At 41.8% G+C, this 21,432-nt stretch overlaps 3 protein-coding genes across 4 annotated transcripts in view; 1 reads left to right on the top strand and 2 right to left on the bottom strand.

The window, feature by feature from the left end:
- Positions 1-851: 851 nt before the first annotated feature.
- Positions 852-4,993, bottom strand: LOC118242146 (probable serine carboxypeptidase CPVL). 2 transcript variants are annotated; one of them, XM_035530889.1, is made up of 13 exons: positions 4,895-4,993; positions 4,434-4,624; positions 4,076-4,194; positions 3,650-3,764; positions 3,442-3,500; positions 3,245-3,324; positions 3,088-3,154; positions 2,825-2,947; positions 2,604-2,735; positions 2,366-2,461; positions 1,545-1,718; positions 1,166-1,348; positions 852-1,026 (listed from the first exon to the last, which is right to left on the bottom strand). In XM_035530889.1, exons 2-13 carry the CDS (start codon positions 4,609-4,611, stop codon positions 889-891), a joined length of 1,464 nt encoding a protein of 487 aa, XP_035386782.1. In that variant the 5' UTR covers positions 4,612-4,624; positions 4,895-4,993; the 3' UTR covers positions 852-888. The 2 variants fall into 2 exon arrangements, with proteins under 2 accessions (XP_035386782.1, XP_035386783.1); XM_035530890.1 differs by having other exon boundaries at positions 4,434-4,618; positions 4,895-4,969.
- A 3,968-nt stretch (positions 4,994-8,961) lies between these two features.
- On the bottom strand, positions 8,962-13,436 carry cpvl (carboxypeptidase vitellogenic like). Its single transcript, XM_035530891.1, has 13 exons — positions 13,319-13,436; positions 12,858-13,048; positions 12,501-12,619; positions 12,075-12,189; positions 11,867-11,925; positions 11,670-11,749; positions 11,513-11,579; positions 11,250-11,372; positions 10,999-11,130; positions 10,747-10,845; positions 9,838-10,011; positions 9,454-9,636; positions 8,962-9,263 (listed from the first exon to the last, which is right to left on the bottom strand). The coding sequence occupies exons 2-13, from the start codon at positions 13,033-13,035 to the stop codon at positions 9,168-9,170; spliced, it is 1,425 nt and encodes a 474-aa protein (XP_035386784.1). The 5' UTR covers positions 13,036-13,048; positions 13,319-13,436; the 3' UTR covers positions 8,962-9,167.
- Positions 13,437-15,498: 2,062 nt separating this feature from the next.
- The window catches only part of chn2 (chimerin 2), a 30,459-nt gene continuing 24,525 nt past the window's right edge, over positions 15,499-21,432 (top strand). The window contains exon 1 of the mRNA XM_027000056.2: positions 15,499-15,985. Within this exon, the coding sequence (XP_026855857.1) occupies positions 15,937-15,985 (49 nt within the window). The 5' untranslated portion in view covers positions 15,499-15,936. The remainder of the gene's footprint in view (positions 15,986-21,432) is intronic.

Here is a 21,432-nt window from a genome sequence, read left to right as displayed (position 1 = left end):
GAAGGGAGCGCAGCAGCAAAGCAACACGTGTGAACTTCGGGAGATTGAAGACCAGACGTGCTGCTGCATTCTGGGCAAGTTGTAGAGGTCTGATGGCTCCTAGAGGAAGACCAGCAAGTAGTGAGTTGCAACAGTCTAGCTTTGAGATCACAAGAGACTGCACAAGCACCTGGGTAGTTTCCTGTAAGAGAATGGGCCAAATCTGTTGTAATGTTACAAAGGAGAAACCTGCAAGACTGGGTTAGATTTGAAACAGGAGTTGAACAACAACAACAACAACTCCAAAGTTCTGCCCAGACTACGGGTGGCAAACCAGGGAGTTCTCAAAGGAAACAGATCCTGGTAAGGGTTGGGAGTACCTGGGACATACAGAAGCTCGGTTTTACTGGGGTTGAGCTTCAAGTGGTGCGCTGTCCATGACAAGGTGTCAAGCATGCTGTGATGCGTCTGAAGACCGGCATGATCAGAGGGTGGAAATGAAAAAATAATTTGAGTGTCATCAGCATAGCAGTGGTAGGAGAAACCATGAGAAGATGCTCATTCTCTAGGTGATGTAACAGAAGAGGGCCCAATACTGAGCCCTGTGGAATACCAGGGGAGAGTCTACATGGTAGAGATGGGGATCCTCTCCACATAAGTGAGTTTTTGGAACAAAGCCACAAATGTAAGTGGACATCAGTGGAGAAAATAATTTAATTTAAAAAAAAAAAAAAAAAAAAAAAAAAAAAAAAAAATTGGATCCCAGCAGCACCCAAGGAAGCAAACACCAATAATTGACACAGAAATAGGATTTAAAACTGATTTTATTTAAAATTGTAAAATACATCAAAAGCAAAAAAATTCCCCTGGAATAATCGTTTTGTTCATTCAGTGAATTCTCACTTGCAGTCAGTCAATCTTGTTAAAATTAAAAGTAATCAGACAGATGAAAATCCCTTGGGTGATTGATAGGAATCTATCAATCATGTCAAGACATCTCTCTGGTTGGTCATAGGATAAAAGGTGTCCTCCCCCTCTAACAAGCACCTGGGTGGGGGTTTGAAAACAGTTCATGCAAGCTCACACTGACGAGAAACAAATCAAGAATTTTAAAGTTACGCTCAAGACTAAAGGATGATGCCATAGACAGCCATTTCATAGTTGTGTTCTGGAACACACCCCTTACCTGGTAGAACTCGCCCACCTGACGGACGTAGCCTGCTACTTCTGTGTCACTGGGCTGGACCTTCCAGTGGAAGCGTTCTGTGTTTTTATACGCATCTGCCCCAGTCCAGTTCACTGTGGGCAGGAAGCGCTCAGTCAGTGGAGCTGCCACGATCACATCCAGCTGCCCACTGTAGATCAGCACCTAGACACACCACAGACAAGAGAAGTGTTACACTACTCAGCAGTACAGGGGAAAGAAGGGTTACACTGCACTGCAATAGAGATGAGCATTAGAACTGCACTGCATTATAGAGCAGCATTACACTGCAGTATGGGCTCACTGTAAAACGCTTCAGGTGTGGAAAGAACAAACATTGATCAAGTATCGCTACTCTCACCCTGTAGCTGTCCATCAGAACACCCAGCCAGGGTTTAATGGATTTCATGACATCCTGGAGCAGGTGCTTCTCCACCTCAGAGCCATCGTTGAAGGTCAGGTTTCCTACGTGGATGGAGAGCCTCACAGCAGGCAAAGTCACAAACTCGCTAAAGTACTCCTGATCCACAGGTAGCTGCACACAGTATACAGACTAGTTAAAAAGCAAATGTCCCTGATAAAAAAAAATTATGTTTAAGAGGACAGTGCCCACAATGCCTAGGAAATTAATGTTGTGGCAATGCCATACTACTGAATATATGGAACAAACCATTTCACTGCAAGTTATACTGTGTATGACCAAGTATGTGACGAATAAACCAAACCAATTACATCTGCAGTGAACAACTTGCATGGATATGGACACAGTGGCAGTCATGCGAGATTCAGTTTAGGAATTAATGTACAAGTGTTGGTGCAAGCAATTTAAAAAGGTCTTAGTCTTAAGCACGTCCAAGGCATCCAATATGGCAATTTAAATTTTCATGAAGTACTTCTGTACAAACATGTTTATGTAGGTCATTTGACGAGCGTTATGTGAAGCTGATGTACCACAGCTATGAACTGCATGAAAAGTATGAATTTAACATGAGGGCAAATGTTCTCTGAACCCCAGTGTCCAGTTGAACAAGTATTCTAGGCAGACATTTGTAATAGTGAGATGTTTGCTCTTTATACTGTTATCCCACAGGGATAACAGTAAGCAGGTATGCTTGAAAACACTTCCCAGTTCCCCAGAGCTTGGAGGCAAAAATATCCTATTCAGTTGATTTGTCTTAGTACCTGACACTGCAAGTAGTTGTAGTAGTTAGTGCAGCCAGTAGCGTTCTGGAGGAACGATGGAGGGAAAACATGTCCATACACCAATCTATCAAAAATCTGGAAGGGAAAGGACATTACTGCAGAACAGCAATCTACAAAACACATTAACAACATTTCAGCTAACATTTACAAAAAGAGCTCCTTCCAAATGTGTACATTAACAGACATGCAGAGGTGTGTCATGGGTTTCTGAGCGCACCTCAAAGGCCTCCAACCACCTCTGCTGCTGAATGAGTTTCACACCAGCATCTGTCTGCAGCTTCACATACTCTCTCTGCAGTTCATCCACCAAGCCTGTCTGATACAGGAACTCTGCATAGCCACCCCCAATCTGAGAGAAAGGGAATCTGGTCAAAATCCAGGCTCACTGACAAATCCACACATGATTCGTTTTAAAGGAAGAGTCCTCTGCTCACTCACCAACTCGGGGTCACACAGACCATTCCCAATGGCCACTCCTTTAAAGTTGATCTTCACCTTGGCCGACGGGTTATTTTTGTGGATGTAGTAGCCAATCGCTGGTACATACTTGCCTGCGTAGGACTACAGTGCAAAGTAAACAGCTAAGACAGACTGATGTGTGGGTACATGTGCCACACCTGTGACACCAGCAGTAGATTCAATCAGCAGAGCTGACAAGAGAAATCCTGGTTAACCACCATGGCTAGAGAGCATGCACTCACCTCTCCTGTGGCATAAAACTCATTTGACTGAAATTCACTGAAGAGCTGAAAGAACTGCACCAGTGCACTGTCAAGCAAAAGTCAGCAAATGTTTCATGAGCAATGTAAATCAAACAAAAGCCTGATCTGAAGACGAGCTCACTGCCGGCCAGCTTACATGTACAGGTCGCGGCCAACATCATCCTGGTCTCTAGCAAAGCCCGTGTCATTTTCAGTGAAACTCCATCCAGTACCCACCTAATGGAAAAATGCCAAATTACTAATAGGACAGAAAATGGTAATATGAGCAACTCATTGTGCAATATTACATTGTGGAGCTATGAGACACTTCATAAAAAACAGAAAAGAACTTACTGGGTTGTCAATGTAAAGGACCGAGTACCTAGAGGTCCAGGTGTAATTTCTGTAGCCCACTTGGAAGAGACAAAGAGGGTTAAATTTTACACTTGCATGGTACAGGTGACGAGAACGTCATCACCTGGAATTTACATGGCACTTGAGAAGTTTTGGTGATGTAACAGCTTCCATTCCACTCAATGCTGGACACAGGATATGTGCTCACATGTGAGATTCTTATACACAACATAGGGGCCGTGCTCCACAAACAGGCCAAACATGGAGGTGCCACCTGGCCCTCCCTGCAGCCAGAGGAGCACAGGAGCAGTCTCAGGTCTCTCCTGCAGACAAAAATCTCACATAAGTAGCAACCAGCAACCTTTACATTAACATAAAAATGGGACCAACTCCTAGGTTAAACTAAATCTATAGCTTGTAATTATAAAGGGAAGAGTAGTTGATGAGGGATAAAATTACAAGAGAGAAATGGTTCTGTGATGCCAACTGTTTCAGATACTGTCCAGGCATCTACAATGGAATCAGCACAGTTCTTAGCTTGAGTGCAGTTATGGTAAATAGGATTCCATGAGTGCAAAGCGAATCCCAAAACATGAGTGAAGTCTGCATGCTGGGCTGGGATGCAGGGTCTCACCTGGGCAGGGAAGAACCAGAAGAAGAGGTTGCTGTTGTAGTTTTTGTTGACAGTGAAATAGCCAGAATAACTCTTCACATTGGCTCCAGGTAGAGGCCCCACCAAGCTCAGACTTCTTGCTGCAAGTGCAAGCCATTACATGGTCATTTCCTTCAGTAACAGTCAGAATAAAAAGGGTCTATAGTTGCTGCTGAATGGACAAATGAAGTGAAACAGACAATTAAAACAGAAAAGCTCGTCTCAGGTCTTGATTCATGAGTGGCTTCAATGCACAAACCGATGACAGAGAAAAGTAGTAGATTCTCCCCATCATCTCAAGAAGCGTCTTGAGTCAAGAAGTTCATGTGACCAATCCTACCTTCCTCTATCTTGCCTTCCTCTAAGTAGGGGGTGAGGAAGAGGGGCTTCCCCGGGTCGGGTGCGTTCAACCCACTCACACGATGAAATCTTTGGCAGAAGAATGAGGAGCAGCCCCGGGACCACACTGGCTCTACAGCAGCGCAGGCCAAGAGCACCGCCAGCACCAGCTCCAGCATCCTGGACCTTTAGCTTGGAACAGTGTCAAGAGCGAAATACGACACACAAGTGTTATCGTTTGCAATAACGAGCGGGTTATATTTACATTACTCACGCTGCTGCATGTTGTAAAAGGGTAAATCTGCCTAGCGTTGGTCAGCTGTATACGAATATAAAATCAATTTAACTTGGGTATCCCAAGATAGGCAACCTCCTAAAATACAACGACTGGCACTCACAGGGGTAGGCTAACCTCATGCTTTCGTCAAAAACGCTAGTTTAGAGAAGTCGCAGAACACTTACCTTGCGGGTGTACACTACTGGGATAAGAGTTTCAGAAACAAAATACGATTAACTAGTCTCTACTTTCACCTTATATTGAGAACTAGTTGATTAACTAAATCACATGAGTATTCAGTCATATGGGTATCACCTGGTATCCTGTGATCGTTGTAATCCAGCTACTACTATATTAAAGGTCCACTGTTTGAACTTGTCCATATTTTTAAAATACTATGTTATAAAACTCGTTTGTATCATGTAATTGTAATAGGTATAAAGTTATAGGAATTAGATTCCACTGCAGTATGTGAAATAGGAATATTTTTCTTCTACAATGGTCACCTCCAGAAGGGTCGTTAGGCCTGTTTTTGGGGTCTATAGCCAACATCAAATATTCTTTATCATCCCCAAATAAGCATACATTATTAGTTTAAATCGTCAATAGTTCTCATTTATTTGATCTTATTCAACCGTGCCATCGTGTCTCCTCCAAATTTACAATATTTGTAAAACAGATCTGAAAACAGCCATGAAACCTGAATCACACTTTGAATCTGAAGATTTAATATCTGGACAATCTGACACCTTTGCCAATCACTCTGCACCGCTTTGCTAAAATCTCCGTCAGTTTGTGTCGAGCTATGTGTGAGACAGAGGATCTCCGTGTCAGAGAATATTGCTGAAGTCTGTGTAAATTCAACATAAAAGTAAAGAAAATAAATGATTTGGACGTCTGTTACTATTGCCTGAAATGTAAGCACACTGACATGATAGGGAAAATACCATTCATCTAGCAGAGGAACCCCGATGACTGATGAACAAATGCTAATGTAACTTTAATTTAAAAGCAAACTAAAAATGACTTCTGCGTTAAACAATTCCACATAGGGCAGGTATTAATAGATGTCTTGTTACATAAAACAAGAAGAAGAAAAATCCTAACAAACAAAAGGGGTAGTTCCCTCCCGCTACTTAGGCGCAAGACGCCAGCCAGATTGGACTACAGGTGGCGCTACAGCGCAGTCAAATGCATTCCAGTCCATAACTCCTACACCGTAGGAGTATAGCCAAAATTATTTTTTTCCAGTCATTACTAGTCTTCCAGCCTACAAAAAAAAGTCTCAAGAACCCCTGAAGCTCCGCCCACTTCGATTCCGAGATAATTTGCATAATATACAAATCACACATTTCTGAGCGAACTAGTCCTAGGACTTTCACCAAACCTACACAAATCTGGTAACCAGACATTCACAAGAGTCTGAAGTTTAATAATTATCAAACAAATCTGGAGATTTCTACACTGTGTAGTTTCCACATGCTATTGGTTTAAATAGCATGTGGAAACTTCAGAAATTTCACTGCAAAAACTGAAAATAAAACACCTCCAAGGCATGAACACATCAATGCAATGACACCAAACTTTACAGACATTTACCCCAAGTGGGTATGGAGCAAGTCAACCATTTTGACACACCTGCTTAACTAGGGGATATAGGGGATATAGGGCTATAACAGGCAAGAAACTGTCACGCATACCCCGATTGTCAAAATAATGTGAAACTCGGTACACTACATCTATATGCATGTATGGAGCAGGACCTACAACAGGGATACTATATCTCCAAAATGGCGGATGCCATCTGCTAATCAGTATTCAGTACACATTTCACAGGCTTTGCATTAGCCAATCCACATGAAACTTGGATGGTATGGTCATGTATGCATTCTCTAAGAAACAGTCAAGTTTCAAGGGAATTGGTCACTCGGGGTGCTATACAAGAAAATCCATTATATATCCTACATAGTTTCACTTGGCAACACAAACCTGGACTCAAACGAATCTTTGCATGAATACAAACAACTATGCAAATGTAAGTGCTTTTCAAAACTATTAGGTTTTGTCACATTCGTTAATAGTATAAAATTTGCACTTTTTGAACTAGTCCTAGGATTTTCATTAATTCACATCAAATCAGGTCTTGAAATAATCTTTAGAGACTGAAACAATTATTTTCAAAAAATGTTCAATTTTTGACTGTATGTGGCTGCAACACATTGATCAAAATGGTACCAGTATCACTTTGAGTCATATCACTGAAACGCTATCATAGTTTGTCTGATTTTGACCCGAATGGAAATATATATTCACACTACCATTCTAAGGAAAATTGCAAAGTCTGAGTCAAATCAGTTGCCGGGAGGCTCTGCAGTGCAGAATTACCCATTTTGCTTAGAATTGTAAGCCTTGTGTTTTCATACCTAAATAGGCAGAAGTCAGGAAGAGCATGTCACATCAACACTGAAATGTACAGACACATATGCAGTGATAGTCTGATGTTTCCTGCAAAGACTGAACAAGTTATGACATCTGGAGGTTCTGCAGTGCACGGTTACCTACTTTGTCTTTAATCACAGGCCTTGTGTTTAAATACCTAAATGGACAGAAGTGAGGAAAGGTATGTCACATCAGCACAAAATTTTACAGACACACACGTAACGAGTTTCTGAGGTTGGCTGCAAACATTAAACCAGTTATGACCTCGGGAGGGTCTACAGTGCAATTACATACTTTGTCTTTAATCACAGGCCTTATGTTTAAAAACCTAAATAGGCAGAAATCAGGAAAAGTAGTTTACATCCAGACAGAAATTTATAGACATACATGTAATGACAGAACACTTCACAACTCCAATTTGAAGTGTGCTTGATGTGTCAATATTATTCAAAATAAGTTACTGTAATGCAATATAACTTCAGTATAAAAGTAAAGAAAATGCATAATCTGAATGTCTATTACAAATGTCTGAAATGAAATTGAATGTCTTAGCCCCCTTATTCAAATACTTCTACTGACATCTCAGATTACTTGTACCATCTAGTAACATTCCATACGCTTGTGGAACCAGGTTTGTAATAAGGATTTTCTTGTATATTTATAGAAATTAGACACTTATTGACAAGTCATTTTCTGAAGCACTCACTGTGTTTCATAATAAGATAAAATAACCTTGAGCACTTCTACACATGCTTGATAGCTGAGTAAAACATGCAAACAAGCCACATAGAGAAATAAATCTTATAAAAAAAAGTGTGATCCAAAATATATATTTAAAAAGAGATAAATAAAGAAAATGGTAGTAAGCATATCAAACTAGCTAACATTCTATGGTAGGTTATTTAGTGTCAAAGCAAGAAAAATAGAAAACGTTAACAAAAATTTTAATAAGCAATCATTATTTTGCTTAATACATCTTAAACCAAATGATCTGTAAAGGAGAAGCGTGTATGTTCAAGAAACTTTAAAAAAATTAAAAAAAAAAACACTAGTCACAGTGTATTTGAATTGCATCTTTAGTCCCAGTCCAGTGGAATCCATACCTTGTACAGTCAGGTTCTCACATTAAGCTAGTTTACAGATATTCTTCCATAAACAGCATCTAAATACAGGCATATGAATGTATGCCTTTTGACTTTCCTAATAATCTATTAAGAACTATAGGTTGCCTTCTCGATACCACCTTTCTGACTGCTTTATAGCCAAGAGCAAAGTCCATATTTGGAATCATAAAAACAGCCCCTTTTGAAGTCAGTGTTTCTCGGAGGTCACAAGAACAAACATTTACATACCTCTGCTTATTCTGCCTGCAGCAGTCATTGCCTCATTCAGTTACATTGCAGTTCTCAGACATGGTTCCACTATGAGTACTTTTTGAATGAAATGCTATAATGGTCAGCCAATAATATATCTCTCTTTAAAAAGGTACAGTAACCTCTTTAACCCTAAAAGAGATAAAGGCTGGAAAATTGTCTCAGTTTTTGGAACATAATGCCACAGAAATGCAAGTACACATCAGTGAAATATAAGAGAATAATGTAGGAAATGGGCCATATTCCAGAATCATACAACCACCAATTTCAAATCAGTAGTGATAAACATGCACATCCATAACAAACTGCCCTGTTCTGTATATGCAACTGATGCCTGCAACCATGCTCTAAAATCAGCAGGGAGAATGGATAATCAAGCTTGGATCCCAGCAGTAGGACACAAGGAAGCCAAGCTAATAATAATTGACGGAGATAAATAATCGATTTTAAATTCAGATTTATTTTAAAAAAATTAAAAATTTACAACAAAAGCAAAACAATAAAATCCCTGGAATAATCAATCATTTACTGGTCAAATATACATAAACCTTAAAACCTTCACTGAATGAATAAGTATAGCCACAGTCAGTCAATCTAATAAACTCAAACATGTTGATTAAAACAGATATGGCCTTTATCAGACAGATCAGAAACCCTTGGTTGATAGGAATCGATCAATCATGTCAAAAGACCTCCCTGGTTGGTCATAAGGTAAAATGTGGCCTCCCCCTCTAACAATCACCTGGCAAAAAAAAGAAACATTTAAGCTACATTTCAGAGAACAGTTTGTTTTTACCCAATCACGTAATATCACACTGATGTGAAATGCAAATCAAGAACCTTCAGAATTAATTTAGAAACTATAATGAAGACTAACAACTTTTTGCCATAGACAGCCATTTCATAGTTGTGTTCTGGAACACACCCCTTACCTGGTAGAACTCGCCCACCTGACGGACGTAGCCTGCTACTTCTGTGTCACTGGGCTGGACCTTCCAGTGGAAGCGTTCTGTGTTTTTATACGCATCTGCCCCAGTCCAGTTCACTGTGGGCAGGAAGCGCTCAGTCAGTGGAGCTGCCACGATCACATCCAGCTGCCCACTGTAGATCAGCACCTAGACACACCACAGACAAGAGAAGTGTTACACTACTCAGCAGTACAGGGGAAAGAAGGGTTACACTGCACTGCAGGGCAATAGAGATGAGCATTAGAACTGCACTGCATTATAGAGCAGCATTACACTGCAGTATGGGCTCACTGTAAAACGCTTCAGGTGTGGAAAGAACAAACATTGATCAAGTATCGCTGCTCTCACCCTGTAGCTGTCCATCAGGACACCCAGCCAGGGTTTAATGGATTTCATGACATCCTGGAGAAGGTGCTTCTCCACCTCAGAGCCATCGTTGAAGGTCAGGTTTCCTACGTGGATGGAGAGCCTCACAGCAGGCAAAGTCACAAACTCGCTAAAGTACTCCTGATCCACAGGTGCCTACACAGAACACAGTATGTATAGACTGTACTTAATGTCCCTGATATACAGACAATATAGTAAATGATGCAAAAATACCACAAAATAAATGTCCAATCAAGAAAATATAAAAAAAAAAGTTGATTCAAGCTAAAACAGCAAGACTTTGGATTCAATGCCAGTAACTAGATTACTTTAAGAGGACAACAGTATCCACAATACCTACGACATTATTGCTATAGCAACACCATCCTACTGAATATATAGGACATACCAATTACATTTGCAGTGAACAACCTGTATGGACATGGACACAATGGCTGTCATGCAAGAGCCACAAACATTAATTCCTAAACTGAGTGTGCAAGCAATTAAAAAAGGTCTTGGTCTTATTAAGCACGTTTTGCCAATTTAAGTTCTCATGAACAAGCATTTCTGTACAAACAGATGTTTATGTAAGTCATTTTTGACAATTCTATGATGTTACAATACTACATTTATGAATTGCATGAAAAAAAAAAGTATGAAGAATTTAACATAAGGACAAATGTTTTGTGAACCCACGTGTGCAGTTGAACATCAAGCATTCTAGGCAGACATTTGTAATAGTGAGATGTTTGTTATCCCACAGGGCTGAAGTGTCAAAATAAAGAGCAGAGTAAGCAGGCATGCTTGAAACACTTCCCAGTTCCCCAGTGCTTGGAGGCCAAATGTCCCAGTCATGGGATGTCCTATTCAGTTGATTTGTCTTAGTACCTGACACTGCAAGTAGTTGAAGTAGTTAGTGCAACCAGTAACGTTCTGGAGGAACGACGGATAGGAAACAAGATCTCCATTCACCAAGCTATCAAAAACCTGGAAGAGAAAAAGACACTTTACCACAGAAATGAAGAACTAATCTACAAAACACATTTTAACAACATTTCAGCTAACATTTACAAAAAGAGCTCCTTCCAAATGTGTACATTAACAGACATGCGGAGGTGTGTCATGGGTTTCTGAGCGCACCTCAAAGGCCTCCAACCACCTCTGCTGCTGAATGAGTTTCACACCAGCATCTGTCTGCAGCTTCACATACTCTCTCTGCAGTTCGTCCACCAAGCCTGTCTGATACAGGAACTCCGCATAGCCACCCAGCATCTGAGAGAACAAGAAACTGTGGTCAAAATCCAGGCTCTTTGCTGACAAACACACACTGACAGCCACACTCGCCACTGACATGCAACTGGCTTTAAAAGGGGAGTGCTTTGCTCACTCACCAACTCGGGGTCACACAGACCATCCCCGATGGCCACTCCTTTAAAGTTGATCTTCACCTTGGCCGACGGGTTATTTTTGTGGATGTAGTAGCCAATCGCTGGTACATACTTGCCTGCGTAGGACTACAGTGCAAAGTAAACAGCTAAGACAGACTGATGTGTGGGTACATGTGCCACACCTGTGACACCAGCAGTAGATTCAATCAGCAGAGCTGACAAGAGAAATCCTGGTTAACCACCATGGCTAGAGAGCATGCACTCACCTCTCCTGTGGCATAAAACTCATTTGACTGAAATTCACTGAAGAGCTGAAAGAACTGCACCAGTGCACTGTCAAGCAAAAGTCAGCAAATGTTTCATGAGCAATGTAAATCAAACAAAAGCCTGATCTGAAGACGAGCTCACTGCCGGCCAGCTTACATGTACAGGTCGCGGCCAACATCATCCTGGTCTCTAGCAAAGCCCGTGTCATTTTCAGTGAAACTCCATCCAGTACCCACCTAATGGAAAAATGCCAAATTACTAATAGGACAGAAAATGGTAATATGAGCAACTCATTGTGCAATATTACATTGTGGAGCTATGAGACACTTCATAAAAAACAGAAAAGAACTTACTGGGTTGTCAATGTAAAGGACCGAGTACCTAGAGGTCCAGGTGTAATTTCTGTAGCCCACTTGGAAGAGACAAAGAGGGTTAAATTTTACACTTGCATGGTACAGGTGACGAGAACGTCATCACCTGGAATTTACATGGCACTTGAGAAGTTTTGGTGATGTAACAGCTTCCATTCCACTCAATGCTGGACACAGGATATGTGCTCACATGTGAGATTCTTATACACAACATAGGGGCCGTGCTCCACAAACAGGCCAAACATGGAGGTGCCACCTGGCCCTCCCTGCAGCCAGAGGAGCACAGGAGCAGTCTCAGGTCTCTCCTGCAGACAAAAATCTCACATAAGTAGCAACCAGCAACCTTTACATTAACATAAAAATGGGACCAACTCCTAGGTTAAACTAAATCTATAGCTTGTAATTATAAAGGGAAGAGTAGTTGATGAGGGATAAAATTACAAGAGAGAAATGGTTCTGTGATGCCAACTGTTTCAGATACTGTCCAGGCATCTACAATGGAATCAGCACAGTTCTTAGCTTGAGTGCAGTTATGGTAAATAGGATTCCATGAGTGCAAAGCGAATCCCAAAACATGAGTGAAGTCTGCATGCTGGGCTGGGATGCAGGGTCTCACCTGGGCAGGGAAGAACCAGAAGAAGAGGTTGCTGTTGTAGTTTTTGTTGACAGTGAAATAGCCAGAATAACTCTTCACATTGGCTCCAGGTAGAGGCCCCACCAAGCTCAGACTTCTTGCTGCAAGTGCAAGCCATTACATGGTCATTTCCTTCAGTAACAGTCAGAATAAAAAGGGTCTATAGTTGCTGCTGAATGGACAAATGAAGTGAAACAGACAATTAAAACAGAAAAGCTCGTCTCAGGTCTTGATTCATGAGTGGCTTCAATGCACAAACCATGACAGAGAAAAGTAGTAGATTCTCCCCATCATCTCAAGAAGCGTCTTGAGTCAAGAAGTTCATGTGACCAATCCTACCTTCCTCTATCTTGCCTTCCTCTAAGTAGGGGGTGAGGAAGAGGGGCTTCCCCGGGTCGGGTGCGTTCAACCCACTCACACGATGAAATCTTTGGCAGAAGAATGAGGAGCAGCCCCGGGACCACACTGGCTCTACAGCAGCGCAGGCCAAGAGCACCGCCAGCACCAGCTCCAGCATCCTGGACCTTTAGCTTGGAACAGTGTCAAGAGCGAAATACGACACACAAGTGTTATCGTTTGCAATAACGAGCGGGTTATATTTACATTACTCACGCTGCTGCATGTTGTAAAAGGGTAAATCTGCCTAGCGTTGGTCAGCTGTATACGAATATAAAATCAATTTAACTTGGGTATCCCAAGATAGGCAACCTCCTAAAATACAACGACTGGCACTCACAGGGGTAGGCTAACCTCATGCTTTCGTCAAAAACGCTAGTTTAGAGAAGTCGCAGAACACTTACCTTGCGGGTGTACACTACTGGGATAAGAGTTTCAGAAACAAAATACGATTAACTAGTCGCTACTTTCACCTTATACTGAGCACTAGTTGATTAGCTAAGTCACATGAGTATTCAGTCATATGGCTATCACCGGGTATCATGTGATCGTTGTAATCCAGCTACCGCTATATTAAAAGTCCACTATTTTAACTTGTCCATATTTTAAAATACTACGTTATAAAACTCCGTTTGTATCATGTAATTGTAATAGGTATAAAAGTTTAACGAATTAGGTTCCACTGCAGTATGTGAAGTAAGAATATCTTTCTTCTACAATGGTCCAGAAGCGCCGTAAGGCCTGTTTTAGGGGGCTACAGCCAACCTTAAATATTGTTTATCATCCCCAAATAAGCATGCATTATTAGTTTAAATAGTTCTCATTGATTCACTCTTATTCAACCGTGCCATAGTGTCTCCAAATTTACAGAATACTGAGGTCATGGGACACTAGGACCTGCGAGAGGTGCTGCTGCCGTACAACAGCCCTGAAACCTGAACCGCAATTTGAATCTGAAGATTCAATATCTGGACAATCTGACACCTTTGCCGATCACTCTGCACCGATTTTCTAAAATCTCCGTCAGTTTGTGTCACGCTATGTGTGAGACAGAGGATCTCCGTGTCAGAGAATGTTGCTGATGACTGTGTAAATTCAACAAAAAGTAAAAATAAATCACTTGGACGTCTGTTACAACTGACCGAAATGTAACAAAGCTGACTTGCTAGCGAAAACACCATTAAGATATCAGAGGAACTGATAAACGATGACTGATAAACAAATGCTAACGTAACGCAAACCGAAAACGACTTCTGCGTTAAACAATTCAACATAGGGCAGGTATTAATGTATTCCTTGTTCTTTTTCATTTTTGCTATTCTCCTGGACGGCTTACACCCTCATGCCAATTCTATTGACGACTCTGCTGTTGACTAAACGCTGTCGCTCTGCACTTGCTTGCTAAAATCTCAACGAGTATGTGTAACTTCAATAGACAAGTAAATAAAATACATAATCTGAAGGTCTACTACAAATGTCTGAAATGAAAATTAATGGCTTAGTCCCCTTATTGAAATATTTCTCGCGACGCTACTAGGTCTAGGTAGGCTATCTCGGACCATACCATACGCATGTGGAACCAGGTGGTCTTGCGTTGCAACTAATAATTAACTGGAGGTAGTTTGTTTATTCTCCTTCATGTTGGTTAGACACCTATTGACAGTCATTGTGTTTCATAATAAGATAAATTCATAATGTGTTTCAAAATAAGATAAAATAAAAACTTTGAGCACTTCCTACTCGTCCTTGATAGCTGAGTAAAACATACAAATACAAGCCACATAGAGAAATAAATCTTATAAAAAATGTGTGATCCAAAATATATGAAAAAGAGATAAATAAAGAAAATAGTAGTAAGCATATCAAACTAGCCAACATTCTATGGTAGGTTATTTAGTTTCAAAGCAAGAAAAATAGAAAACGTTAACAAAAATGGTAATCAGTAATCAATATTAAGTATTTTGCTTAATATAGTTTAAACCAAGTGATCTCTAAAGGATAAGAGTGTATGGTCAAGATAATTGAATAAAAAATCTCCAGTCACAGTATATTTGTATTGCATCTTTAGTCCCAGTCCAGTGGAATCCATACCTTGTACAGTCATGTTCTTTGACATTAAACTAGTTTATAGATATGCAGGCTAGCATTCATTTGTTAACAAAACAAGCATACGTATGCCAGATGACTTTCCATTAATCGATGAAGATCTTTTCATTCCCTCTTTCTGACTGGTTCATAGTAAGTATAGCATATTGTATAGTATATGTACATGTGTGAAGCTTGTATATGATATACAAGTTAATTATGTAATTATAATGTATGTAATAATCATGGGAAAATATTTAGAATTGCTTTTAGAAACTAAATACATATTGTCTTCCTCCACGGCATAAACGAGCTGATAGATTTATTGATTTATAATGATTTATTATTGAGTTGAAAGCTTTCCTCTCGTACTGAACATGTCTTGATGTTTAACTTTTCTTAGCGTTGCCGGAGCGTGTCTACCGCCACACGGCGCCCTTCCGCTTTAAGAAGGCGGATACAACTGCAGAGCATGGTTATTGCGAACACTGAACTGGCACATGTAGACCATACAGTAATAATGTGTTGTTTTTTTTTCCAGTATGGCGAAACCAGCCGGTAGAGGCATTAAACTGAATGACAAAGTTTTAGGGCATGTTTTTTTTCATTAAGTACTTGATCTGTTGCTGGATTTTCTCCATGCATTTTCGATATTGTGTGCATTTACTATTTTTACCACATGCACGTTCCGATGCCACAGAAGCAGCTGTAAATGCGGCAACGTTGGCAACTCCCGTCTGATCTCGAGCGCCACAGAGACTCCCGTGAGCCCGCCGTTCAGTGGCTGGGTCGCAGCGCCGCGAGCGTCCACAGATGCAGCCAGTCCGCGGGTTCCAGAGGAGAGTTTGAAAGAAGGTGGCAGACTGAGATGGACAAGCTCCCAGATTTGCTTGTGAGCGCACCTTAAACGAAGGCGAATGATTTAGCGGACTGAGAGATGGCAGCTTCTAGTAACTCTAGTCTTTCAGGTTCGTCCGTCTCCTCTGGTGAGTACGACTGAAGGGGGCATATTTTAAATATGAATTCACACATTGCCTCTTGTGGCTAATTATATCATCATTGCATTCGGTTTAGACTTAACATTGGGTTCGTTTTAGGGGAGAAGGCATCGTGTGGTAGTTTTTAGCCTGCCGTGTGTTTGGCAAGCAAATATTATTAGTTACTCATTCAAACAGGACAGAACACGCTGAGGTGTGTCGTTTAGTGAAGTCTGATTTTCCTCGTTCCTGAATACAAAACATGTCCATTCTGTTTGTTTCTTATTTTTAATTGTTATTGTTGCTGTGGCTTTCGTCCTTGTACAGCCGTAACGATTTTAAAGTTCCGGTGCCATTGTGCAGAAATGGGTCATGTCATAACTGAAATATACTGTAATCATCTTGTTTTGCCCTGTATGGCTGCTTTGGACAGAGGTACACGCCTCGCTAAATCAGAGATTGCTTGGCTGTAATAAAGGATACTGGTGACGGTTATTTGGATGTGATTTTACACCAAAGTGGCCATCCTGCCGATTGATTTGCTGCTAAGCCAAAGGGATGGAGTTCGAAGCATGGTGCCCTCTTTCTTCACTGAAAGCTCACTGAAGTTCTGATTGCTTCATTTATATATTTTTTTAATAGACAGTGTTAATGCAAAGACTCAGTTGGTTCTTTGTGGCAAGACAAGGTTTCACAAGAGGCCCTTAAGAGCAAAATATGTTAATAAAAATGTATAAAGAAAAAATAAATAAGCACAGGGATATGGATTTAGTTACACTTGGCATAATTAGAGTGCCGGATCTATCTAACTATTGCTTAATTAGCCAGACTGGAAAATGTGAATGTAATAACACGTTTAATGCTGTTAATAAAACCTGCTATAAACATCTTGCCACCAGCAATGGAGGATGACCGTAGCAGCTACCCCTTTTCTGCTGCCAGCCTGAAGTTTTTAGAGCACTAACATCTTACTTTACTTCCCCTACACGTTATCATCTGTGGTCTTTATCCCCTCCCCAGTGCAGTCTGTCAGAATGGGGATATTAAAGGTTATTTATTTTGTTCGCAAGTTAAAGGCTCTTCAGGTTCTGTATGACTCCTACTATGTGTGAGTTATTAATCCTTGTTCTTTGAGCATGTAAAAAGTTAATGATTCAAAGAGATTTGCTTCCCTTGGTTTTATTCACATCAGTGATATTTTCTATTATTCAAAGATAATATCCATCGTTGCCTGTGATGATAAACCTTTCGAACCCTTTGTCATTATATATGAGACGGCGAAAACACTCATAAAACAATAGCTAATGCATCCTGATTTTTGATGTCTTAATGGGTACATTCAAATCAGTTACAACTGGCATTAAGCTACATTTTGAATTTAACAAGGAACGTGAAGCATGCATTAGGCAAATTTGACACAGAAGCCCTTGGGATGGCTATCCAGGGTTTCCCAAAGCTGTGATAAAGACACTGTATATGGCTGAGTTCCCTCTGCCTGGTGCCATGTGCAGAGGGAAAGGACATGCAGGTCTTCAAACACCCAGAGCAGAAGACAGAGACAAGCAGGTGGAACACGGTGTGGCTTTCTCTGACTCCTTCTCCAGTGGAGGCCTGACTGTCTGCGAGTGCGGGGGAGGCTCTGTGACAGTAGAGGGGTGGTACAGGATTCTGGTACCAGCACTAGCTCCGATAGTGAGGAATTTGCTGCAAAAGAAAGGTTTTGTTCATTGGCCACATGCTGTTAATCAGATTATCATGTTTTTCTGATAATCTGTGCTATAGGAGTTTGCACGATAAAAATGCTGTCAGGGTGCACTGTGGTGTGGAGGAGGAAAGACTTCTGAGATAAAACACTGCTGGAGTTGAATTGCACAAGCCATGTTTGCATGCAGTGGCCTCTGCTCAAGTTTGGGGTTGTTGTGTATGCTGTGATTTCCTCCACTCTTGCTCTAACCATTCGCACACACACACACACACACACACACACACACACACACACACACACACACACACACACACACACACACGTGTACACACACCACTTTCATACATGCACATACCTACACACACACTCACAAAAACACTGAATTATATTTCCTCATGCAAGCCAATCCAAGGGGAGGCCAAGCTGGCATGGCCCTGTGGTCTCTGAACATGCCAGAATAGATTCTCTCATGTACACAGTAGATGGGCACAGCGACCACGGGCACAGTGTGTAGGGAAGTCTCCTCGGCCTGTGGCGTGGAGGGCTGGCATTAACATGTCCTCAGTGTGCTCACCAGACGCCATGTATCTGCACCTCTGCCAGGCCCTCGCCAAAGCCTATCATTAGGCTCCTGGAATGCTGTCAGCCCCAGCTCCAGCTCCAACAATCTAGCCTGTTCGCATTTGACTTTTGCAGAGACGGGGTGTGTTGGCGATGGGGCGGGTATGAAGACATTTAGCTTGAAAAAAGTCCACAGTGCTCAGCGCTCACCAGCTCTTGACATCACAGGGCAGCCCGTGCGCTTCCCGACACCCCTACGCATAAGCAGCTAGCGCTGGAGGTGAAGCGAGGCCAGGGTTCAGCGCTCAGATCTCAGGTCATGGTACATGAGAAGGGATAGCATGCCAACACTGGGCCACACGAGCCCAGATCTTCACCATTGTTGCAATGTACTGTATGATTAAGTCTAGCTGGGTGGGTGCGAGTTGTTCCTGGAGCACTGACTGCCACCTCTGCCAGCTCTATAAAGCAGTGGTCAAGCACAAAAAACCTTCTCTACACAGAGCAATAGAGCACATGAGGTGGCCTGGGCACTCCACAATGAAGCTGGGAACTGAGGCCTACTCTTCTTTAAGAGAGTGAGTGGTGTAATCTGGAAGGCCTTTCATGAACGCCATCTAGTATTTAGAAGGATCCCATTTCGGAAGGAGGTTACTGTAATGGATGCTGGTTATTTTTGGTTGTTCAAAGACTTTTTCCACTGTGTGCCTCTTGACGTAGCCCTGAGCTTGAAGTTGTGTGAGGCTTGGTGAATTACAGTGTTTATTCAAGCCTGTAGTTTTACAGCTGCTGAGAGTGGTAGGCCAGAAAGTCCCAGTTTTGGATGGAGTCTGTTGAAGGCCTGGAGCTTCACTGTCTCTGCATTAATTATTAATTGCAGCTGTAATTAGCTTCAGTGACTTCCATCACACTTGGAATCACATTACCAAAACACTGGTTCTGTAGGCTGGCATCTGTGATGTATGTGCAAGTGTAAATTTGGGTGTTAGAGAGAGAAAAAGAGGAACAGTATCCAATTCACTTTTTGACTTTTGCATGAAATGGGGTTCCTGTGTTTGTGTAAACAGTCATACTCTGAATTTCATGCATGCAGAGGGTACTGTGTTCCACAATCCTCAAGTTGTGTGTTGTTAACATAAGGAGTGAACTGAGAAAACATATCGGTAGGCATCTTATTAATGGACCCTTTGTGACCGAGAGACATGCGGTATCTCTGCATATTGTACTGAGGCACTTACAGAACAGTATGATATACAGATGGCCTCCCTGCAGGAGACAACACATGTCCCCATAAATGCTGGATCAGCACGGTTGTGTGAGTGTGAATGTGCGTGGGGGTCTGGAAAGGGGGAAAGGATAAAGTGTGTGTGTGCGTGTTTGGGGAGGAAGAAGATTAAATAGCATATGTGTGTCAGGTTTTACTATGACCGTCTTCCATTTTCAGCTGTGGTTTTGAGCTATTTGGTTTGGTTAGGATGCATGGAAGCATTGTGTGCATGCGTGCGCGCCTGCGTGTGTGCGTGTGTGTGTATGTGTGTGTGTGTGTGTGTGTGCAGTGTGTGTGTGTGTGTGTGCAGTGTGTGTGTGTGTGAGTGTGAGTGTGTGTGTGTGTGTGTGCAGTGTGTGTGTGTGTGTGTGTGTGTGAGCAGTGTGTGTGAGTGTGTGTGTGTGGGGGGGGGGGCAGTGTCAGGGTTCTGTATTTGCTCTCATCCACATCATTCACATAACTTTAAAGTGTGTGAGAGATAAGAGTCAGCAGCATCAGTCAAGATCAGAGAACAAACTGAGTGTGTGTGTGTGTGTGTGTGTGTGTGTGTGTGTGTGTGTGTGTGTGTGAGTGTGTGCGTGCGTATGTCTGTGTCTGTGAGAAGCTTAAGAAAGAGGTTGGGAGGCAGAGCGTTGGGGAGTAAAAGCAGAAAGGTTTCTGAGTGGGAAGGTGGGCATTCTGTATATATGTGTGCGTGTGTGCGTGCGTGTGTGTGCGTCTGTGTGCGTCTGTGTGATGCAAATATCCATTGATGCACCATGCTCACGGCCGCCGTTACACGTTTGAGCTGCGCAATGGAACCATGTCCTCTGACAGATCTTGATGGCTAACAAACTGCTGCCTCCACAAGAATTCCCAGTGAGCATTCTGACTTGTGCACCAAATGCCTTGTCAGACACACACCAAAAGCTCCATCAGACACACACCTGTGTGCGACTATGTGCTGTCACGGCCACATGCTTTCAGTGCAGGACGTCTGGGTGCAAGCATGTTACCTCGGTGAGCTGCATGCATAGTACAGTCATCTGCGGTTCACCATCTGCTTCTCCATAATAGCGAACACTCCTCAGAGCCGCACTGTCAGACAGCTGAGGGCAGCACAGTTAATAGCATTTTCTCCTTCTGGGGAAAATGTGGTTCACATATTCATTTGATTTCTTTCTCAAAAGAATAGGTGTATTTTTTATGCGCTCTTTATGCAGTGTGCTTTCAAAAATCATGGTCTTTGTAGTATTGTCAATTATATTGTTTCTTTCTGGCCTCATTGCCATTCATTTGTTTATATACATTTATTTACACACATTATTTACACACTTTTTTTTTTTACCTCTGATGTGCACAACTGTGACATTACAAATCCTTTATGCATATTATAGGCAATTATTGCACACTTGACTGCTCCTTCACTTTGCACCTGCTTGAATTTAATGGACACCAGTAAAGTCCATGTAAGTGTACAGTCACTCAGGATTTCATACAATCCGCCTGCCATGCAGTGCCACAGTACAAGAGCACTGTTAATAAAACAGATGGAGCAAAAAGTAAGCGTTTGGCGAGTGGCCAAACCAAATCACCTTTTCCAAAGTGGCTGTAGTTAAAGGACCCATTTACACGGTTTGCCAAGCCAGGAGCAGCATGGCAATGCCTTTCATCCCCCGAGACGAATCAAGGAAGGCCAAGGCGACTTGGCGTGGTGTTTTCCTGGGACTCTCTTTCCCTTCTGCATCGGAGGGAAAGGTGAGATGGAGAGACCAACTCAAATAGCTCTCCACCAGGCGCTTTTTTAAAGCCTGCTATCAAAACTCTTACTTTGATTTACATTGATCCACTCAGCCATAGCCTGTTAGTTTGAAAAATTGTACACTTAAAAGATTTGTTATGTATTTTCAACCCATACATTATTTAAATAGCTGTTTCTATTAT

This window comes from Electrophorus electricus, chromosome 10, assembly GCF_013358815.1.
Source record: "Electrophorus electricus isolate fEleEle1 chromosome 10, fEleEle1.pri, whole genome shotgun sequence".
NCBI lineage: Eukaryota > Metazoa > Chordata > Actinopteri > Gymnotiformes > Gymnotidae > Electrophorus > Electrophorus electricus.
Note: the sequence above shows the minus strand (reverse complement) of the source record. Positions and strands in the feature narration are given on the sequence as shown.